Source organism: Acomys russatus, chromosome 14 (genome assembly GCF_903995435.1).
Source record: "Acomys russatus chromosome 14, mAcoRus1.1, whole genome shotgun sequence".
In the NCBI taxonomy this organism is placed as follows: domain Eukaryota; kingdom Metazoa; phylum Chordata; class Mammalia; order Rodentia; family Muridae; genus Acomys; species Acomys russatus.
In genome coordinates this window covers 18,685,181-18,708,852 of record NC_067150.1, presented here as the reverse complement: position 1 = coordinate 18,708,852, position 23,672 = coordinate 18,685,181, and the positions used below count along the sequence as shown (strand labels likewise).

General features: G+C 39.0%; 1 protein-coding gene across 1 annotated transcript in view; it reads left to right on the top strand.

The window, feature by feature from the left end:
* Dpy19l2 (dpy-19 like 2) overlaps nucleotides 1–21,873 on the top strand; it is an 89,277-nt gene extending 67,404 nt beyond the window's left edge. The window contains exons 17-22 of the mRNA XM_051156091.1: nucleotides 6,281–6,305; nucleotides 7,871–7,990; nucleotides 8,844–9,018; nucleotides 10,871–10,970; nucleotides 13,055–13,180; nucleotides 21,613–21,873. Coding sequence (XP_051012048.1) covers nucleotides 6,281–6,305; nucleotides 7,871–7,990; nucleotides 8,844–9,018; nucleotides 10,871–10,970; nucleotides 13,055–13,180; nucleotides 21,613–21,763 — 697 coding nt within the window. The 3' untranslated portion in view covers nucleotides 21,764–21,873. The remainder of the gene's footprint in view (nucleotides 1–6,280; nucleotides 6,306–7,870; nucleotides 7,991–8,843; nucleotides 9,019–10,870; nucleotides 10,971–13,054; nucleotides 13,181–21,612) is intronic.
* Nucleotides 21,874–23,672: the final 1,799 nt, after the last annotated feature.

Below are 23,672 nucleotides of genomic sequence, written 5' to 3'. Positions count from 1 at the left end.
TTTCGTTTTTTGTTTGTTTTTTATTTATTTGTTTGTTTGTTTGTTTTGGTATTGGTTTTTGGTTTTTGGTGTGGCATATCTCTCAGGTTTTTGTTTTTGTTTTTGTTTCTCATGTTCAGTTTCACCTCACTTTGTGTATTTTTTTGGTGATTTCATGTCTACTTGTTTCCTTGGTGATTTATGTCTTTAACTATTTTATTCATTTTGTTTCACTGTGTGTGTGTATGTATATGTCTGTGTGTGTGTGTGTGTGTGTGTGTGTGTGTGTGTGTGTGTGTGTGTTTCATTTCTTCTTTAATGTCCTTGAGCATAGTTATAATAGCTATTGCGAAGTCTTTGTCTTGTGCTTCGGCTATATTGTATTTCTCAGGGCTGTTCAGTCTGGTTAGGATATGTTGTCCTGGGTGTTATTGAATGTATTTCTGTACTTGTGGCTAGGGACCTGGGCGTGGCAGGATTGTAATTCTAGGTGTTGATATCTGGTCTTGTCTTTGTTGGGTGAGTATTCTATTCCTTGGTTTCTGTTGCGCTCTCTGTATCTTAGAAGAGTGTGGTTGCTGGGGGTTACCAAGTAGGGAGTGCTTCTGAGTCCCCTCAAAATTTGACCACTGGAGTCCTGCTTAGAATGAGTTTCTAGGCATTGGGAGATGACACAATGCAATGTGAATGGGCTAGAAAGGAGACTGTCTACATCTTCCAAGAGTACCTGCAGAGGCTTGCTTAGTTGATTCAGTGTCCTCCATCACCTGTGACTCCTTCAATCTTTCAGTGGGCTTCCCAGAGCCCCAAGGGGAGGGACCTGATAGAGACTTCCAATGTAGACTCTCTCTCCTCACAATGTCTGTCGGTGGGTCTTTGTATATGCTCCCATCTGCTGCCAGAGGAAGTCTCTTTGATGATGACTGGGCAAAGCACCAACATAGGAGTATAACAGAATATTATTAGAAATCATTTTATTCATTCTTTTAGACCAGCCTTGTTTAATTGTACCCTAGATCTCTGGGCTATCCATATCCACTCTCTGGTTCTGGCCATCCAAGCAGTGTAGGGCATGGGGTTTCCTCTTTTGGAATGGAACTTAAGTTAAACCAGACAAGTTCTGCAACACCATTATCCCAGCCCATCTTGCAAGCAGGATTCTCTCCCTCCATGCCATGTCTTTTCCCACCCAATCGTTCCTGTCCCCACCCTCCCCAGTCCACCAGCAAGATCTGTTTTCCCTTCTCCAGGAGATCCATGCATCCGCTACAGAGCCCTCTTCTTTACCTAACCCCTCTGAATCTTCAGACTGCAGCTTGGTTATTATTGATTTTACAGCTAATGTGCACTTATAAGTGAATATGTATCATTTTTGTCTTTCTGGGTCTGGGTTAGCTCACTCAAGAGGTAACCTTATTTTTTCTAGTTGCATCCATTGCCTGCAAATTTCATGATGTCATTTTTTTAACAGCTGAGTAATACTCCATTGTGTAAATGTACCACATTTTCTTTATCCATTTTTAGTTGAGGGACATCTAGCTTGCTTTTAGTTTCTGCCTATTATGAATAAAACCAGTATGAATGTACTTGAGCAAGTGTCCTTGTGGTAGAATGGAGCTTTCTTTAGGTATATGTCCAGGAGTGACATAGCTGATTCTTGAGGTAGATCAATTTCCAATTTTCTGAGAAACCACCATATTGATTTCCATAGTGGCTGTACAAGTTTGCACTGCCACCAGCAGTGGTGGAGTTTTTCCCTTTCTCCACATCCTAGGCAGCATGTGATGTCACTTGCATTTTTGAGCTTAGCCATTCTGATTGGTGTAAGATGGAACTCAGAGTTATTTTGATTTGCATTTCCCTGAAGGCTTTTCTTAAGTGTTTCTCAACCATTGGAGATTCCTTTTTGAGAACTATCTGTTTAAATCTGTACCCCATTTTAAAATTGGATTATTTGGGGTTTTTGATACCTAGTTTTTTGAGCTCTTTATATATTTTGGATGTCAGACCTCTATCAGATGTGGAGTTGGTGAAAAAATTTTCACAAGCATGAAAGATCTTTCCATCTTCTGGTATCATCTTCAGTTTCTTTATTCCAAGACTTGAAGTTTTTATCATACAAATATTCCACTTGCCTGGTTAGAGTGACCCCAAGATATTTTATATTATTTGAGGCTATTGTGAATGATGTTTTCCTGATTTCTTTCTCAGCCCATTTGTATATAGGAGGGCTACTGCTTTTTTAAAAAAAATATACTTTGCTGAAATTGTTTGTTTTTCTTGGCTTTCATTAAGGTATTTATCATTTCACCCAATTCTTTGTTTTTTCCTGGATGTCTTTCCTCCTTTTTTTCATTGTTTTTCGAGACAGGGATTCTCTGTGTCACCTGGACTATCCAAGACTCGCTTTGTAGGCCAGGCTGGCTGCCTCTGCCTCCCAAGTGCTGGGATTAAAGGCGTGCACCACCTCCACCCGACTTATTAATTTCCTCTTTAAAGGCCTCTATCTTCTTCATACATATAGTTTTGAGGTCTTTTTCACATGTTTTAGCAATGTTGGAATATTGAAGGCCTGGTGTGGTAGATTAGCTGGGCTCTGGTGAGACATGTTGTTCTGGCTGCTATGGATTGTGTTTGTGCTGGCATCTAGGCATGTGTGTTTGTGCTGGCATCTAGGCATGTGTGTTTGGGGTGATTGTGTTGTACAGTAATTTCAATGTACTGGTGGGTTCCGTTTGATTGTATTTTGTCTAGATTTTTTTGCATCCATTAATGTAGTCAATGGGGATGGGCCCTGTGATTTTCTTGTGGTTTTGGTGGTGTTATCAAAATAGCATTCTCCTGAAATGGACTTGCAAATGCTCTACTTTCATATTATTGAAGAATCTGAGAATATTATTTTTAAAGGTTTAGTAATTCTCTTGTGATCATTTTAATTGGTGCAGCAATAATCATAGTAACCTTTTCCTTATAAACATATTTTAGCCTTCTATTTTCTTAGTCTAGTTAAAGGTTGATTTTTATCTTTAAAAAAAATAACTTAGTTTCCTCATTTTAATTTCTATTAGGTGTTTTATTTATATGTTTTAGTATTTGTCATTTATTTTCTTTTGCTAATTTTGTATTACACATTGTTTGTTTGCAAATGGAGGAGGAACATGGAGAGGAGTGGCCAGCCTCAGTCTTCCATAAAAATCAACTCTTGAGAACCAGCAAGAGTCTGTCCCATGAAAACTAGTGTCTGAGCACATGCCTCCAATGGCCTCTCTCTCTGTTGATCACTTCTCTTCCTGCTGTGACAAAGAAAACAAAAACAAACAAACAAATTACGAAAGCAGTGTAAGTAAGGCAGGCTTTCTTTTGGCTTATGTTTTGAGGAGACTCCTCAGTGTGTGGAGCTGTGAAAGCTTGGCAGCAGAACAGGAAGCAGCTGTTACACTGCATCTACGATCAGGAGAGAACAGACAGGAAGTGGGGACCATCCCTAGAAAACCCCCAAAGACTCACTACTAGTCACTCACTTCCTCTAGCAAGACTCCAAAGTCTAAACCTCCTACACTCTTGCAGAATACCACCAGCAGCAGCAAGACAGCGAGTATTTAAAACGTGAGCTGACTCATGCAACACTACTCTGCCCTTGCCCACCTCCCACAGCTCCTTGACATCACACAGTTCAAAATGGATCCAGTTTCAAGCGTCTTTATTGCTTTTAATAGCCCAAAGTGTTTTCAAAAATGCAAGTGTGGAATGTCTTCTGCAACCTGGGCAATTTCTTTACATGTTACATTTGTTCAATCAAAACTGGCACAGAATAAAAAGTCCTATTCCAAAACTGACAAGTGGGGTCATAACAAAGACAGACTTAGTCAAAGCAAGACTAAAACACATAGCAACAGAAATACCAAATTCTGAAGCTCTGTGTCTAGCAAGTGGTGATCATTATGGAATCATTTGGACACCAAAGCTCATGGGCGGCTACATCTCTAAAGCTCCACTTCTTGTAGCACACATATGCTTCCTCTTGGCCCAGCTCCAATTCGTGCCTGCAAAGCTCCTCAGCAGATTTCATATTGCGCTTGGATCTCTGATGCTCCCTGGTGTCCATTGCAACTAAGGCTGACCTATGCCTCTTAACACATTGATCTCCCAGGGCGCTCTTGAGGAGAGTCCAACCCCACCACTCACTCCTTGGGTTCAGCCTCTTGCAGGGACCTTGGCGCAGCTTTCACAAAATCCTTTACTCTCGCCTCTCCCAGGCCTGTAAAACCAATGCCAGGTGGATGGACTTAAGAATTCCTACTACAGCTCAAGGTCTAACCTTCCCCCTGCACCATCCCTGTGGTGGGGTCACTGCACTGGACCCGAGCACACACTTCCTGAGTTGCCTGTTCTCAATCATGCCCCTTTGGGTGCATTCTCAGCTTAGTCTCCTAGCATGTGTGGTTTTAAATTGTTTGCTACATTTACTCTATAGTATTATTTATTTATTGTGTATGTGTGTTCCACGGCAGATGTGTGTGCGCACACACGCATGTGTGTGTGTGCGCGTGCACACACGTGTGTGCGTGCCATGACATGCTCGTTGAGGTCACAGGACAACTTAAATGAGTTAGTTCTTTACTTCTACCATGTGGGTCCTGGAAAGCAACCTTAGCTCATCAGGCTTTGCAGCAGGAAGCTTTACCCACTGAATCATCTCATTCCCTCCACTAAAAAAAAAAAAAAAAAAAAATAGTACGCTGAGTTTAGCCTCAAAGTCTCACGATGTGGACAAAAAGCAATCGGATTCCATGTCAGAATATGCACAGAGCAGCCTCCTTTCCAGTTCTGAGCCAAGTCTTTGCTCCTCTCTGAAACTCAGCGAGCCGCCCTGTGTTGGTATTTCTTTCAGTTTTCTTCTTTTCCAAATCCCCATCAGTGTGTCCGGTTAAGGTCTGTCCTTGGCTCTTTTGAGATGAAAACTCTCATACTTTTTAGGCTCAGAAAATGGTTGCTGTCTTATTTTTGTCAGAGAGCTTGCCTTTCTTGAAGGCCTAGTGCTGCTTTAATCACACGGTCTCCCCTCGCCTGCCCCACCCTCAACCCTCTGTTTTCTTGGACAATTCTGTGTCCGGTTTTCCCAACATCCCAAGCGTCATCTGTGTAAGTCCTAGTTTTCAGCGTGAGTTCATGATTTTTAAGTTAAACATGTCAATCCCAGAATCTTAAAAAGCTCCTTTTCATTGAAGTTCACTTAATTATGTAAAAGGGATACCCTCTCCAAGGTCCCTGAGGAAAACGTTAACAGATGCCTTTAACACTGGCTTACACTTACTGAATTATTGTTTTCAGGGTGGTGGCTGGTTTTGCTCATTTATCTCTGTAATTCCTTTTCATGTTATTTGTATTTTGTCTGTTCATATAATAAATTGGCTACTAGGTTTATGCATACCAGTTGAGTGATCTCTGGTGAATATAAAACAATTTCTTTGCTGCCAGGTCCTTTGCTCCTGCAGGGTTCTCCAGTGATTGGAAGAGTTCAGGACACAGGGATGACGTCATTCTCTGACTGCATAGGTGGGATACATGCAGGGGAATCAGAGAAATTTTATGCCTTCACTACCTTCCAACAGACCTTCTATGGCCACTTAAAAAAAATCTGCTTTAAAAAACTTCCTGTAGTCACAATCAGCTTCTTTCTCCTAGAGTTTTCCTTCCTTGTAAGGCCATTTATAAAGCAGTCTTTTCTGTAGAGAAATAGGATAGGCATTTTGATTCATGTAACAGATTACTATAAACTCCATAAAATAAAAATTATTTATATGCTAGTATAGTATCTGTGCAGTATATAAATTACTGTAGGTAGTCTGTAAATTGGAACTGCTTTTCAATAAGTAAACTGTTTATATGCCTTAGAGATATTTGCCAACATATGTATAAAATAGTCATATAGTTTATAATTGTAATAATTAAGTCAAAAAGTCCAATAATAATCATTAAAATCAGTTTATTTATAGTACATAGCTTAAATATTTTAACAGAAGTATGTCATTCCAGAGGCATAGTCTTCAGGAATCAGTAAAACATATTCTCATTTAATTGTAAAGATCAGCATTTTCCTATACGACGTGTACAATGATGGTGAATTATGCCTTTAAAATTCTGTAATTTTACTAGTTTCTATAGTGTTTTAAGTTTTGTATGTTATAGTTTAGAAAGAATCAAGAATTTGAAATCCCAAGTACAGAATAAATGATTTTATTCTTATGTAATGATGTTCTGATGGACATTCAATAAATAGATCATTTCTATTTTCTTCCAGAAAACAGCTCCTTGAAAATGGTGAGGTAAAAGCTCTCATTCTTGGTAGACTTATGTATCAAATCTACTTGAAGGATAGCTCTTGAAGGTGTAGCCTTATTGCAGTTTGAGTTTGGGGCAATGGTAATCATTTCTGCTGGGCCTTCTTCCTTCAGTCTGAGCTCACAATTGAATAGCAATAAGAATTTGAAAGCCAACTCATAAAATGCAGAAAAATCACCAAGAATAACCTATTTACTTTTTCGGTGGATTTGTATAGCATCCCCCTATGGTATAGATACATGGTTTTTTTTAATTTTTTAAATATTTTTTGATACATGGGTTTTTATGTTACTTATCCATTTAGTTTACAGAATATTTTTCATGCATACATATGTGTATATCTCAAAATCCTTTCCATTCCATTAAATAAACTTCTAATAATATGTTTTGATGACCACGTGTCTGTTGTCCATTCTTTTATGTTGGTCATCAGATTTGCTTCCTATTTGTGCAGTTAAAATCTCCTCCAGCGTGTTTTAACTATTCCTTCCGTAAAATCCTAGAAGAAAAGTGTAAGTCAAAGTAATTGGCTGTTCTAGGATCTTGGTAGTTCGGAATTCCAGAAATTGATCATTTTAATATTTCAGTGTTTTTTTCATTTTATTCTAAAGTACAAGCTGACTATTTGCCCTTTGATAAATAAAAACTCCATCTATCTGTACTTTAGTTTAACATCAGTGAATTAGGATATAAATATTTAGCTGTTGTTTACTTTTGGGTGCATTGACTACTGCCATATTCACTGCACATTTTTCTAGTAAAAGATTGTTTTATGGATATCTCAATTAGAAAAATTTTATTTGAAATCTCTGCCTTGTAGAACTCTCAGCTTGTTAACCTCGGTTAAAGTATGAATTAGTACAAATGCTTGGACAATTATACTTTAAGAGTAGTCTGGCTTATTGCTGCTCTGACTTCTCTTAACTGAAATGCACATGCAGATATGAAGCCTTTTGCATTTTGTCCCCCTATCTTTCTCCCTTCCTTGTTCAAATCCTTTCCCAGATGCCTCTTGTTCAGTGAGGCCCACTGTGTTGACCCTCCTTATGGTAGTGTCCTTACTACAGTAGATAGTAAGTAGTTAGTAGATGGTCCTTATGATAGTGTCTTCACTGTGGCCTTTCTCACATTCTGTGCTGCCTGGCTCTTTCCCCTCTTCCATCTTCTTGCCCATTGTTCTTGTCACTGTGTCATCAGTTGCAACTTTTTTATGTACAGTGGCTTACTAACTAAACGTGCTAAGGTGTGAGCCTCAGGAAGGCAGAATTGCTCAGCGTTCTATCTGAAGCACTCAGAACAGTTCCTGGCATAGATGACTGTATTCTTAAATCTTAGTTGAATGGATGGATGCATGGATGGATGCATGGATGCATGGATGCATGGATGGATGGATGGATGGATGGATGGAAGGATGGATGAACAGGCTTAATGCTATTCAGGGGAGATCTCTGCCCTCCTGTCTAAGAAAGTTAAGACAGTTTATTTTCTTTTCTTATCTGTTAACTTAAAACTGTATAAAGTGCGAAGGTGACTGTTTTGTGTTTTGCAGTTGATTTTTCACACCTTGCAGTTGCTGGCGTTCACAGTTCTTGCCACTTTAATCATGCGGCTGAAGCTGTTTTTGACACCCCACATGTGCATTATGGCTTCCTTGATCTGCTCCCGACGGGTAAGCCGCCATCCTTGAGTGACTGTTATCATAACAACTACAGCAACTGCCCTGGAGCTGCTGTGGCTCTGTTGAGAATTGCAAAATATGAAAGTATTGAGTTCTTTAAGTTAATTCTGTTCAAAGATTTTAAATGTCAGTTGATGATTCAGGGTTAGCAGGGAAGTGGCTGGGAAAATGCGGATAGACTGAGTGATGGTCCTGTGTGAGCACCTGGCTATTCCTCCCCACTGTGATCATCGTGTTTATAAACACAGCCTTTCAGCATCTACGCTGTGCAGGTGTGTCAGGCCCACAAGACCCCCTTAACATCACAACTCCAGTGCTGAGGAGACCCAGAGTGGCTCCTTAGAAAACTCCCCATTCAGGCATTCCTTGCTATAGTTAATAGATATGTAAACCAGCTACATAAAATAGGCAGGCATTCAGTACATCCAGAAGCACCTTGTTCAGTTAGTTTGGACGACTTAGCAGCTATTTTCCTGAGAGGAACATGCCAATGCTAGTGGGCTTTCCTCTGGTTATTCAAGCCATCTTAAAAACCTGCCAAATGTTACAAAGATTTCACGTTAGCAGATTTCAAGTTGCAGTTCACTAATCCTACTGTCTGGCTGCAAATCAGTACAGGAAAGACTCCCAATTTTTTTTTTCAAAAAACAGAAGATGTAGTTATAACCAAGTCTTGTGACTCCAGTATGTTGGCTGTTTGCAAGCAGCAGATGAACGTTCTGTGTCTGGGTGCTGAGATAAAGGGTGATCCACTCTGGACTCAATGGGAAGGCGAGAGACTGTACTTTTGATCCATTAGTACTCTTCATATAAGAAATATAAATAAATGGTCTTTTTATTTCAGCTCTTTGGCTGGCTTTTTTGCAGAATTCATTTTGAGAATGTTGTCTTCGGTATTCTGACAATGATGTCATTACAAGGTTATGTAAACCTTCATAACCAGTGGAGCATTATGGGAGAGTTTACTAACTTGCCTCAGGAAGACCTCATACACTGGATCAGACACAATACCAGGCCAGGTGAGCTGTTCTGCATACATAATACACAGTACAAGCATGTGTTAGTCACACACAGCGAAGCACTCCATCTGAGTGTATATATGTGTGTATACATATATACATGTATCTATGCATTTGTGTGTGTGCATGCGTTCCTGTGTGTGTGTGTGTGTATGTGTGTGTGTGTGTAGGAAGCACATGTATGAGTGTGTGTGCACAATCCTGAATTGCAGTAGTTTCCCTTTCAGTTTTCTTACTTTACAATGGTCTTGGAGAAGCACACATTCAGTAGAAACTACACTTCAATTCTGCGTTGTTGTCTCTCACCAGATCTAGCCATAATACTCTTCGGGTGCTGGATGCTCCAGCATGCCACTCCATCGCTAAAGAGTAAATCCGGTGCTCTGCACTGTTCTATGCCCTTAGTATTTAATGACATGTTTTCATGAAGTTGTATTTAAAGTGCTTAATTATATTTTGAAAAAAAGAAAGTTATTTCAGTAGACCTAAGTAAAATGCCATATGTTTGTGACCAATTTTTATAAATAAAAATAATCTTAACAATTACATAAACATAACTGTTTTAAAATGTCAAGAATAAGCTTTTGGTCTTTGACTTAAGAAAGGAGACTTAAGGTGTATAATTGACTTTGATGTAATAGTAACTATGGCCAAACTTATACTTCTAAAAATGTATACCAACAAGTAACGAATGATTTAAAAAACTAGAAAAACAACAAAGATATAAATGACAACTAACCAACTTAATCATTAATATTGCAAAAACTTATCTTTCTGTGTATGTGCCTTTATGTATGTGTACCACATGCATTCGGGAGCCTGCCTAAGTCAGAATAGACATCCAATGGCCTGGAACTAAAGTTGCCGGTGGCCTGAGCCTCCATGTAGGTGCTAGGAACTAAACCTGGGTCCTCTGCAAGCAAATTAAGTGCTCCTAACCACTGAGCTGACTCTCAATCCCCAAATTTCAATATTGAAATACTGAAGGACAATATTTTCTTCTAACAAATCCATATGACTACAACTCACAAAAAAATTTGAAAAAGTGTCCCATGACATTGGCCTCTTATGTGCCATGACATACCATGCATGGTCCATAGCAAGGCAGGGCGCTTTCCTTCTGTCTAGTTTCCTGCCTATAGTACTGGTTCTTAGAGTGTAGCAGGAAACTTCAGCGAAGCAGTTAGAGTGAGTTTGGAAATTTTTCAACTGTACAGTCTTGGCAGCTCACATAGCTTTGCTATTTTGAGCCTATTTGTCTACACAATAAGAAAAACACATAATTCATTGAGTTGTCCTACAAACCAAGTCAATGGATCCCCATAAAGTCATCATGCATGGCAGCAGTGAGATAGCTCAGTAGGTAAATGCAGTTGCTACCAAACCTAAGGATTTAACTTAAATTCCCAAATTCTCATATGGTATGATAAAATCAATTCCCAACTGTTGTTTTTCCACCTCTACATGTGCTGCACAGAGCATGTGTGCATGCACCCTGCACACACACACACACACACACACACATGCACAGACACACACATACACACACATACACAGACACACACATACACACACATGCACAGACACACATGCATGCACACACATTCCAAATAAATAAATGAATATAAAATAAAATTTAAAAGTATTGTGCATAGCTCCTAGTACAAGTGAAGCAAAGGTTAAATATAACAGAAAAGAAAGAATAAATTTTTTTTTAAGTAAAATATCTACAGGGGCCATTATGTAAGGGACTTTAATTTTTTTCTTAGTTTGGATTCAGATTTTAAGGGCACATTAAACTTTTTAATTTCCTTTGAAATGTTTTTTTTATAAATGTTATCTTGTTCCCCAGATGCTGTCTTTGCAGGTGCCATGCCTACAATGGCAAGCATCAAGCTGTCTACATTGCATCCAATTGTGAACCACCCACACTATGAGGACGCAGACCTGAGGTGAGCTGTGTCCTGCTGCATTTGTTGGGTAGATTTCTATTTGCTACTGCCCCTTAGAAAAAGGAAAATGTATTTGTTTACACATATACATGTTCATATGCACGTACACACATGTATACATATTTACATAAGTATCCTTATATTCATTTCTGGAAGTGAAAAGCATGTATAATGAAGCTGTGTGTGGAAGGCACACCTATAATCCCAGCACTTGGAAAACTGTAGTTTGAGGACCATTGTGAGTTCAAGGCCATCCTTACCTACACGGCGAGTCCCAGGCCGGCCTGAAGTACAGAGTAAAACCTTGTCTCAAACAAGCAAAAATGCTAACCATGAGTAAAGGTTCCTATTGATTCTGAAATAGACTAAATATAACCTTAAATCTGAATCAAGAATGAGCAAAAAGTAATGTTGTAGAGCTGAGGAGATGCCTTACTCAATAGAGCCTGCCACACTGCGATGAAGACCTGAATTTAGGTCTCATGCACCCAAAGCCAGTAGCAATGGCTCACATCTGTGACCCTAGAACAGGTAGGACTGGTGACAGGCAGACTCCAGAAACTCACTGGCTAGTCTAGCCAACTTCCTCATTCAGTGAAAGACCTTGTTTCAAAGAGTAAGGTGGAGCACAGTCAGGAAAGACATCCACCATTGACCTCTGGTCTACAGAGGTCACCCAAGCACACACCCAAGCACACACCCAAGCATATATATGAGGCACACACACATATACACAAAAATAGTACCTGTGTATGGAGCGGGGGTTATGTGTGTGTGACAGAGAGACAGAGACAGAGACTAAGAGACAAGGACACAGACATAAAGAGAGACTGAGACAAACAGACACAGAGACAGGGAGGGGAATAAGACTCTAAAGGAGGAGCCAGAGGTCAAATGGGTGTAATTCGCAGCCACATTTTACCACTTTTCTCTCAACTTCTTAAGTTTTTTTGCCTGATTTAAGAGATATTTCAGATTTTCCTGATGATTAGTAGCTAGTTTATTTCCACATACAAAGGTTAAAAATAATAAGTGCAATTTGCTGTAAAATGTTTTTAAAGATCAGAGGATTTCCTAGCTTCTTATGCACACACTACTTTTCTCTGATGACTAAAGCTTCTGTTTACGTGTGTGTGTGTGTGTGTGTATACACATGCACACATGCACACACATGGCTGGGGTCCAGAGGGCAATGGTGGACATCTTTTCTGATCCCTCTCCACCTGATTCTTTGAGACAAAGTCTACTTAACATAGATAGAGTTGAGCTAGGCTGGAAGTGAGTTTCTGCAGCCTGTCTCCTGCACTTGTGCTTGGGTCACAGATGTGAGCTGATGGTGTTAATGGCTTTGGGAGCAGGGGACCTGAATTCAGGTCTTCACCCCAGTGCAGCAGGCATGGATTTAAAAATTATTGTGATCAGTCTGTCATTTGTTAGATCTTTTTCCATTAATTTTTGGCATACTGCTAGAAGAAACAATTTTAACTTATTCAAAATTTTCTTTCTGGTTGTAGTGATTGCACATCCCAAACAACGTTTAGTTTGCTCAGGATTTTGTAAGAATGCCAACTTACAGCCCAAGCTTCTATTGTGCCACATTTGAATGACCACCCTGGCATTTCAAAAATTTATACGGTGTTTTTCCTATCTGTGGTGGTATTCTATATGCCCACTGCAAACCACTCCCTTGGCAGTATTATACTTCAATGTGTCTGTATTTTAGTTTCCCAGAGGGAAAATTATTTACTGGAATCCATATTTTGAAAAGCCTCAGCTTCTCGGGGACTATATTCTATCAACAGATTCTTTTGTGGTCTCTATGAAGTGAGGTTTACTACCTAATTTTCATCCTCCCACCCAGTACAGTTCTACGTGAGCTTAGATACAACAAGTTTCAATCACTTTAAGATTCAGCACATTGGAAATATAAATAGGTGTGTGAAGACCAATCTAGCAAAGCAATTGTATAACTTGTGGTCATATATATCGCCATACATTGAGGGCCATGATATCAATTTACCATGAAATTTTCTTGAATCTATTAGTAGTTATTTTAAAAATCTTTTTGTAATTGTTGTTTAAAGGGCTCGGACAAAAATAGTTTATTCTGCATATAGTCGAAAATCTGCAGTAGAAGTGAGAGATAAATTGTTGCAACTACATGTGAATTATTATGTTCTTGAAGAGGCATGGTGTGTTGTGAGAACAAAGTGAGTATCAATAATATTATGTATAATACAGTATATTGTAAAGCAACAAATGCTTACTTTATTATGTAGTGATACCGTGCTTCTGCACACAAGTCCTGACCATTTAAGGCTTTGTATTTTAAATCTATTCATTAAAATATTACTATTGCATAATGAAAATAAGTTTATCTAGAGAAGCTTAGTCTATCTATCTCCTCATAATACCTATTAAAATTATATTTTGATGTCATAATTTTCATATGACCTTTTAAATTAACTTTTCACTAGTATATGGAAACATAAAGTATATAAATATTAAGGAAGTAAGCTGTTGTTTTGTCACGAGCATTCACTCAGGTTAAAGTATCTATTGTAAATATATATTCCATGATTTTTAAAATTTTTGCGATGTTTTTACTCGATGTCTGAAGTATAAGTGAAGTACATCTGCTGCTGTTACTCGGTTATATGGGATATGTAAGGCTTAGATTTAACTTATAACTAAAGATGGCATAATAAATAAAAACATACATTTTTAAAAGTTTTTTAAAAGATTTATTTATGTATTATTATGTCTATAGTACTCTGCCTGCATGTATACCTCTGACCTAGAAGAGGGCATCAGATCACATTGTAGATGGTTGTGAGCCACCATGTGGTTGCTGGGAATTGAACTCAGGAACTCTAGAAGAGCAGTCAGCGCACTTAACCTCTGAGCCATCTCTCCAGCCCACTTTTAAGAGTTTTATTTCTAAAATTAAAAAAAAAAAATGTGTGTTCAGTGGATTTCTTTAGGTTACTGTTTAGATTTCTGGGAAGAGATAGCAACATATCCAGGCAAGTAAATTGCCTATAACAACAATGCCATGTTGGTCGTGGTGACACACAGGCCTGTAATCCCAGCACTCGGGAGGCAGAGGCTGGTGGATTGCTGTGAGTTCAAGGCCAGCCTGGTCTACAGACCAATGCCAGGGCATCCAAGGCTGTACATGGAGTTCTGTCTTGAAAAGCCAAAACAAAAACAAACAAACAAACAAAACTAATGCCGTTTATCAGTCAAGAGATCAAAATAGGTTCCAGTGTTTAGAATGTATTATCTATAATGTCCAGTTTTCAAGCCAAACTTATCAGTAATGCACACAATGGGAAAATAGGACTAAAACACTAAAAAATAGGAAGTCAACAGAAAGTGATTTAAAGAACCCAAGTATCTGAGTAAGCATTTAGACCAGAGGTTCTCAACCTATGGGTTATGACCCCTCGGGGCATCAAATCACCCTTTCACAGGGGCTGCATGTCTGATATCCTCTCTATCAGGCATTTACATTGTAGCTCATAACAGTAGCAAAATTACAGTTATGAAGTGGCAACAAAATGATTTTTTATTTGGGAATCACCACAACATGAAGAACTGTGTTAAAGGGTCGCAGCATTAGGAAGGTCTCAACCAGTGATACAGAGAGTCCATATTCGTTATTAGAATGTTTAATTAAAAAGCAGGGCTAGGGATACAGTTCCAAGGTTCAGCACTTGTCTGGTGTGGGTAAGGTCCTGGCTTCTGTTCTAGACACAACAAAGTGGGCCGTGAATTAAAGTAGAACATCTACCAATGAGTAGAAAGAGACAGCATTTCAACACCCTCTTTTGGGAACTCTAGAGGTGAAGTCTTGAGTTCAAGTGAAACATTTAAAAGTTCTAAACTTTTGATACATGAAAAAAAAATCAGTGAATTTGAAGTAGATGGAGAAAAAGCAACTTTTTTCAGGGAAATTTTGCAGAGATCTGGACAGCATAATTAAGTGTGTGAACATGAGGGAAACAGCTGGGACAGAGCATGGACCTCAGTTACATCACCAGAAAGAACGAGAAGGGATGGAAACTAACAGCTGAATAAATGTCTAAGTCGCTGAGCTTTGAGAAAGCCACTGACTAAGAGATCCACTACACAGTTCAACAAACCCCCATAGGGCGCAAACCCAGAGAGAACCAGAGCAAGGCACACTGCAGCCAAGCAGAAAGACCAGGCAGAGGACTGTCTGGAAGAGAAGAGGGAAGCACACCATGATGGATGCCGGACTTCTCAAGGAGGAAGAGCCCAGTCATCTGAGTGTGGGATGAGCAAAGTAGTGAATAAAAAAGTCAAGAATCCTATATTCAGTGAGACTCTATCTGTATGTGAGGGTCAACTGACAGTGTTCAGATCAGAGGAGAGTCAACAGGCCTCTTGCACGCCACCTCTACAGCGAGACGTTGTTGGCAAATGACTCCCAATGAGACCTCATGTGCAGGGAACACAGCAATGTGTTGGGCGTTTGTACATGTTCATCACTGTATTGTTCATCTATAAGAATAAATAAAACACCAACATAGTTTTGAGTTTAATATTAGTACACATTGCAATAACAGCACTAAAACAAATGGAAATATAAATCTTTGTTTACTGGAAAAATTCAGTTTTACTGCTCCATAAAAGATATCTTGAATATTACCGTTTGCAATCTATAAACAACCACTAAGTAAAATGTAAAAACAAAGTTGAAAATGAAGTAGCAGATAATAGGGTGTTATTACTGAAACTTTTCACTTAACCTCAAGGAAGGTAGGGGCTTCCCATAAGATAAATTATATGCTACAACACAACTCCAAAGGGGCAAAATGGCCTAATGTTGAACAGTTCCAGAATAGTGGGAAGATGGAATGATTGTGACAAAGAATGTTTATGACTACAAAACAGAACACAAGTATATGTGAAACAAAGGCTGACAACTCAGATGGAGAAACACACCAGTATTATAGTAATTAGACATCACAACACTCAGCAAGTGATACAAAAGCCGTGGTGAAATCTCCAAGGATATACAACACTAAGCAAAAATAACATAGAATTGTGATACCTGATCCACTGATTAAAAACTAATGGACACAAACACAATTATTTTTAACACACACACACACACACAAAACAATTGGAATTATGTTCCTTGACAACATGGAATTAAATTAGAAATTAATAAAGATACCTGGAAATTGTCAAAATAATTGTAATTTGGATAATGCAATTAAAGGATAAAGATAAAACCACAAGGGAAATTGTAAAATGTTTGAACTGAATAAAAATGAACACAGCATGTCAGAGTTTGAGGGATACACTACAGAAGCATTCAGAAGGAAGTGTCTGACTTTACATGAGAAGGCATAGAAGTTCCTAGAGCAGTGTGCACAAGCCTGCCATCTCAACTAGTAACAGAAAATTGATCTCAACCATATTGTTAAAAAAAAAAAACCCACAATGGGTTTATCTCATGAATGTAAAAGCTTAAACTCATAGTATCAGTAAAATTTTAAAAATTGAATTATCTCAATAAACAAAAAAAAATCATTCGATAAATTAAGTACTCCCTATAGCACTAACCAAGGACAATACAAGTAGTAAACATCGAACCCCTACTCTGATCTACCCAATGGACAGGACATTCTGCACAGTTGTGTGGAGAGTGGGGACTGACTCTGACATGAACTCTGGTGTCCCATATTTAACCACCTTCCCTTGGTATGGAAACCTGATGGCACTCAAAGAAAGAATAAGCAGGCTACCAAGGTGAGACTTGATAGCCTATGACCATATAGTGGGGGAGGAGGTCCCCCTCAGTCTTAGACCTAGGGGAGGGGAATAGGGTGAAAGCGGGAGGGAGGGAGGAATGGGAGGATACAAGTGATGGGATAACAATTGAGTTGTAATCTGAATAAATTAATAAAAAAATTTTAAAAACATGAAACAAAGAAACAAAAATCAAACAACCAAATAATAAAAAAAAATTAAGTACTCACTTACGGTAAAACTCTTGGGAAATGGGGTGGTGGCATACATGCCACCAATGCAAACAGATCATAATCTTAACTGCAAACCCAAGAGCAGGAAAGTTCTAGAGAAAAAAACAGAAGAACATAATTGGAACTTTACAATAGACTCCCTACATCGTATGTGCTATGGTATCATATATAGGTACATGATAAGCATGAATCATATATACATACACGGTAAGCATGACAAGGAAAATGGGTGAGTAGTGAACGGACTCTCCCTAAAAATAATAAACCTTTTCTAAGAAGATATAACAGAAGTTAAGTCAGGTTGGGAGGAAATTTTTTTCAAATCCTGTGACTAATAAAAGAATTTATCTAGATATAAAAAAGAACTCTTAAAATGTAATAAAACAGCTCAGCTAAAAGGGGCAAAAATACTTGGACACTTCACCAGGGAAGTGGATGGTGAAGAATCATATGGGAAGATGCTTTATGTCCATTTATGAAATGTGCACTGAGCCCACAGGAGACACTCCTAAATCACCTAATACAATGTCTAGTGTTGAAAGAGAACTGATTATCCCAAGTACTGCTGACACGAAGGCATCCCTGCCAACTCTGATGTATCAGTTGTGTGAATAAAGTGTGGCACAACCACTTCATGGCAGAAATTCACAGTTTCCTAAGAAACCTGACCCCTACTCTGTGTATTTACTTAAGATTAAGGAAGGAATTTATTGGAGCTGAAAAGACAGCTCAGCAGTTGAGAGTACGAGTGTGCAGAGGACCTGAGTTCTGTTCCCAGCACCCGGGTCCTGCCGCAGGGGACATCATAATGCCCTCCTCAGGCTTCCATAGGCACACACACACACACACACACACACACACACACACACACACACACACACACACACAGTAGACCTTAACAAATAAAGCATTCATCTATACTTAAAATTGACGTAATTACTTATATCATCTTTTTTATTAAACATTTTTTATATTTTACATATACATTTGTATTTTTACACACATATACAATAAACTACCTATGACAAGAACAACCATGGCACAATCAGGAATTATATAAATGTTACATTCTTAGTGTTTTGGCTAATTGTATTTGGCAGCCTTGAAGAAAACATCTTTCCTATCTTGGTGCGTCTAAAATTCTGGATGTAAATCAGTATCTATCATATCTCGTCATTACTAACTTAAAACATCTATCCAGACCTAGAAACATTTTAAACCCTAAACAACTAAGCGTAACTGTAATTCAGAGACTTGAGAAGGAATAAAATTAATTTAAACTTGAGTATACCGGGAGTGCAGGTAAGTAGCTTTTCCGAATGAGAAGATGACAGAGACAGACACTTTGCTACCTGAGCAGTCACACAAAACTCTCTATAACATTGGAGCATCACTATATCACCTTTAAAAAAAGTGATCTAAACCTGGAAACAATTCAAATATCTATTAACAGGTGAGTTAATTACTAAGCACATTATTAGAATATTTAGAGACTATAATGTCACTCGTCAATAGGAAAGAATGAGCTCTGGATGCCCACAACATGGATCACGACTATAATTAGGAAAATAAGCCAGAAAAAAATAGACGGCAAGAATTCCTGAAAGTGCACTCAAATCTCCAGTGACAAGAAGAAGTCATGTTTGCAAGCAATTGATTGAACAGAACAGTGAAACAGCAAAGAGCACGAGCACGCTGTGGGGGAGAGCGATGCTCATTATTCCCAGTGTTGCTCCACAGGCACATTAAATGTATGAAGAAGGCATCATATTGTAGCCTATGTGTGCTGCATCTTGAGTAACTATTGGCCGATTACACGTTATCAAGTCTATAGCATCTGATAGCACATAGAAACTTCTCATACCTCAGATCTAAAGAACAACACAAAGTTTGGCAAATTGGGTACATACATTGTACCAAAGAAGATATTTTGAATTAATCATAACAATACTAAAAGGACCAGAATTCTGAAGACTTGTAATGCTGTACGCTTATGCAAATGAAGAGCAACTTGAACTTATACGCATTTGTTTGTAGAAACGAAGACAAGCACAGCCACTTTGGGCGATAATTTTGAAGTTGCTTATCAAGTTACAAATCGCACGCTTACCACTACTCCCTACGTGCCCGTTGCTTGGCGTCTGTCTACAGTTAGTTCTGATGGGCTTGCATGTTAATACTATTCAGTGTCACCAAGACTGCAAGTATCGCAGATGGCCAGTAATTTGAGGCTCAAAAAACAAACTGTGCTATTTCTATGCCATAAAATACTACTCAGGGATGTAATAGGCAACAGTTCTTAAAAGAAATAAAATGTTCTAATTTCAGCTTTTGTGAAAAAAAAAATACCCAGACAACAAACAAATTATGGGAGGAAAGGGTTTATATGGTTTATAGTTCTAGACCACAGTTAATCATGAGAAAAGTAGGGCCAGGATTCATGAACCTGAAGGCAGCACCGCTCATAATTACACACATTATTACCTCAGAGACCTAAACCAAGAAACTCACTTCACCACCAATGAAGTGTGGCAGAAACCAGGGAAGGTGTTGCTTGCTGACTGGCTAACAGGCTTATGCTAAGCTAGATTTGTATTTATATTTTTTATTAATTTATTCATATTATATCTCAATTGTTATCCCATCCCTTGTATCCTCCCATTCCTCCCTCCCTCCCATTTTCCCCTTACTCCTCTCCCCTATGACTGTGACTGAGGGGGACCTCCTCCCCCTGTATATGGTCATAGAGTATCAAGTCTATTCTTGGTAGCCTGCTATCCTTCCTCTGAGTGTCATCAGGCCTCCCCATCCAGGGGACATGGTCAAATATGGGGCACCAGAGTTTGTGTGAAAGTCAGACCCCACTCTCCACTCAACTGTGGAGAATGTCCTGTCCATTGGCTAGATCTGGCTAGGGGTTCAAAGTTTACCGCCTGTATTGTCCTTGGCTGGTGCCATAGTTTGAGCGGGACCCCAGGGCCCAGATCTGCCTATCATAATGTTCTACTTGTAGGTTTCTAGGACCCTCTGGATCCTTCTATTTCCCCATTCTCCCATGCTTCTCTCGCCTAGAGTTCCAATAGGATGTCCTCCCCTCTGTCCCAGTTTCCTGGTAAGTGAATACTTTCTTGGGACATGCCCCTTGGGCTAGTGTCCAGATATAAGTGAGTATATACCATGTGAGTCTTTCTGCTTCTGGGTTAACTCACTCATGATCATTTCTAGTTCTATTTTTTTGAAGTTATATCTTTAGAGAGGTTGTGAGGTTGTGTGTGTGTGAGAGAGAGGGGGGGTGTTAGGGAGGGAGGGAGGGAGAGGGAGATAGAGAGACAGAGAGACAGAGAGAGAGACAGAAACAGAAAGACAGTGACACACAGAGAGAGACAGAAACAGAGAGAATGACAAAGATTTTGTTTGTTTCTGCATGTGTGCATGCCACATGTTTGCCAGTGGCCATGGAGGTTAGCAGGGGGCATGATTCCCTGCAGCTGGACTTACAGGCAGTTGTGAGCCACCTGGGTCCCCCTGAAAGAGTCATTTCTCCAGCCCCTCAGCTAGATTTCTTATAGAGCTTCATACCACCTGCAGTGGGATTGATGCTGCCACAGTGGGGTGGGCCCTCTTACATCAATTAACAATTAAGACAATCCCCCACAGACATGCCGACATGCCAAATTGATCCAACCCTCCATTCCTCAACTGAAGCCATCTTTTCACTTATCTAGGTTGTGGTAACTTGACAGGTGAGCTCACCAGGACAAACAGCATCTAAGGAATCCGTAGCATGGTATTCTAAGATAAGGAAGCCAGAAATAAAAGGTTTAGACAATGCATTTGCATGGAATTCTAAATGCTGTACTGCAGAAAGCAGATCCACAGGTGCCTGGGCCATGTTTCCGGGAGAAGGCTGGGCACAAGAAGGGCATGGAGACCGTGCTGGGTGATAGGACGTCTCTGTGCTGGTTATGCTGGTCCTCACATGTAGTTAAACTTTACACAGGAAATGTCAGGATTTTATGTTATACTTCAAAATATACACTAACGATTTGATGTCCATTCTGCCTGACATCTTCCAATGTAGGGTGTTCTCTAGTAAGACTCTAATAGCCACACCCCCAAAGAGGAGGAGCTAAAGAAAACAACTTAGTCTGAGAACCTCCTGTCTCTGCCTCGGGTATTCGTTTGCCTACTAAACCAAGGCACTTTGTTTTTTGGGGTTTTTTGTTTGTTTGTTTGTTTGTTTTTTAATAAAAGTACAGATCTCAAAAGGAATTTAATTAGCTCTCCTTTAATTTATCTCATACAACTAAAAACCAATCTTATGGCTATATGAGAATACAGATTCGCAAGCATGATTATGTTTTATTTTGGAGGTAAACTTTTTCAAGTATAGATGTCTGACCACCATGTTTTATGTTTATTGCCAGCACACGTTGACTGGGGCTAGGAATAGATCACACTCCACTTGGTTTTATTCTAGGTATTAATCTTAATGGTTCCTGAAGTTAAGGTTTTAATCGTTTACGTATTTAATTAACCTCTGGAAATTTAGGAGCGATTTCTTCATTTTAATACCCCAAGTTATTTAATATGAATATTTATCTATGCCATTTATGTTTCAGACCTGGATGCAGTATGCTTGAAATCTGGGATGTGGAAGACCCCTCCAATGCAGCTAACCCGCCCCTCTGCAGTGTCCTGCTCAAGGATCCCAGGCCGTACTTCACCACAGTGTTTCAGAATAGTATATACAGAGTATTGAAAGTTAACTGAAAACAAGATTACCCACCGTTCTGTAGTGCAAAGATGTTTGTCAAAAAAGAACATTTCTGACCTTATTTTCAACAATAACAATCACAAGCTTTAATAAGAGACACTTTAAAACAAGATAAATTTTTAAAAAATTTTTTTTGGTTGCTAATGATAAATTACTGCATTGTTTACTGCATTGTCAGCCTGTCAAGCTTACCTCTTAAATGATTAAGTCATTTCATACCTCATCAGCAAATGTTCATTTTAGAGTTTTGAGGGAACATGTATGCAAAATAACAGCATAATTGTAGAAACCAAGGCTAGGTAATTCTGTTTCAATCCAGCTAGGCGAGTAGCTTCAGGTTTCCCTAGTCCCCGTGAATTAGTCCAGACCCTCTGAGCCATGTAGAGGAACACAGACTCTGAGGACCCCTATGGTGGTAGTTTTACTTTTAGTTTATGATGAAGATGGTATTGTTTTATACATTTTATCTGCCAATAAAAGCTATCTGTCAAAAATGCTTTGAAAATTGGTAACTACCTTGATGATAACATGGGTCTATGAGAAGAGTAATTGTCTCTCTTTTTTCATGATAAACTTTAGATATGCTGGATGTTTGAATCTGCTCTGAGTTAAGCATCTTGGATTTTTTATACTGATATTTTCCTTATTTTTTTTGGCCAGCCATAAGAGATGAGTCAATTTCATAGATTAGTTTACTTACAATAGGTAAGCAATTACACATAAAATATTCTCTAGCTTTTATAGTTGGAAGACAACTATATGCTGAACACAAAATAGCTAAGAAAAGTGCTGCATTGGGTTGATTTTAACATTTTCAAGTAATTTCTTTTGCTGTGTGGAGCAAAGAAGAGAAAAGATACAACAGTCATTAAAGCAACATGTTTTAGACAATGTCACTATTGGGATATTTTAAAGTAATTATCAGAATTCAACAAAAATGATACAAGCTATGTTAACCAATAAAATGTTCTATACACATAATTTTATCCTATGAATTTTGTTATTTTCATGTACAATGCTTATTAAATAATTTTAAACATCCTCAAAGACTTTCTGTGTTTTCTTATTTTTTTCATTCTTTGTGAAGCATATATATTTTGAAATTAAAACATCCCCATGATCACAGGTTGCTGAGTGTATTAGTTGGATTTTATGTTGGCTGTGATCTTCTTTAAATATTGAAGCCATTTTGTATGGTCCCACTGGAAGGCAATTCATTGTGGTAGAGAAAGTGGGGGCGGGGCGTGAGGTAACGTAAAGCTGAGTCTGCTGGTGCTCTCATGCTTGGTCTTTTACCTTCCATCCATTCCAAAAACATCTGTGCTTGCTTTGGGGTAGGTCCTGTTCTAAGCCTGCTTGTGTTGTCCTGTGAAGGTTTGTTTCTTCAGTATAAATCAGAACTCTACCTAATTGCAGGGTCAATGGACATCATTTAAATCGTGTTCAAGTGCTTAGCAGATTTCAGCACCCAGCTGGCCCTAAATAATCATTTAGTAAATAGTCACTTCATTAGTAGAAAACTACAAATTGATGCAAGCCCATCTCAAAGTTCTACACAGATCTACATGAATTTCGTGTAAACAGGTAGGAACGTTGGACTTCACCTTATTTTCCCATTTTAAATTAAATTAAATTTTAAACAAATTAAGCTACTCATTCCTCACCTGCATGTTTCAGCACACACTGTTTTGGAGTTTGAAGACAACGTGACTGCCGTGAGGCGGTACGCGGCAGATGCTCCTCCGGTGCAGGGAAATTTCCTCCCTACAGTCCTGGTTTGCACCCTGATCTGGAACCATGGCAGAAGTGAGCTCCACACAGCTCTTCTCCACCACCCAGCCTCGGGACTGATGTGTGGTCACGACAGAGAACACCATGCCTCGTCCTGTCTCTACTCACATCCCA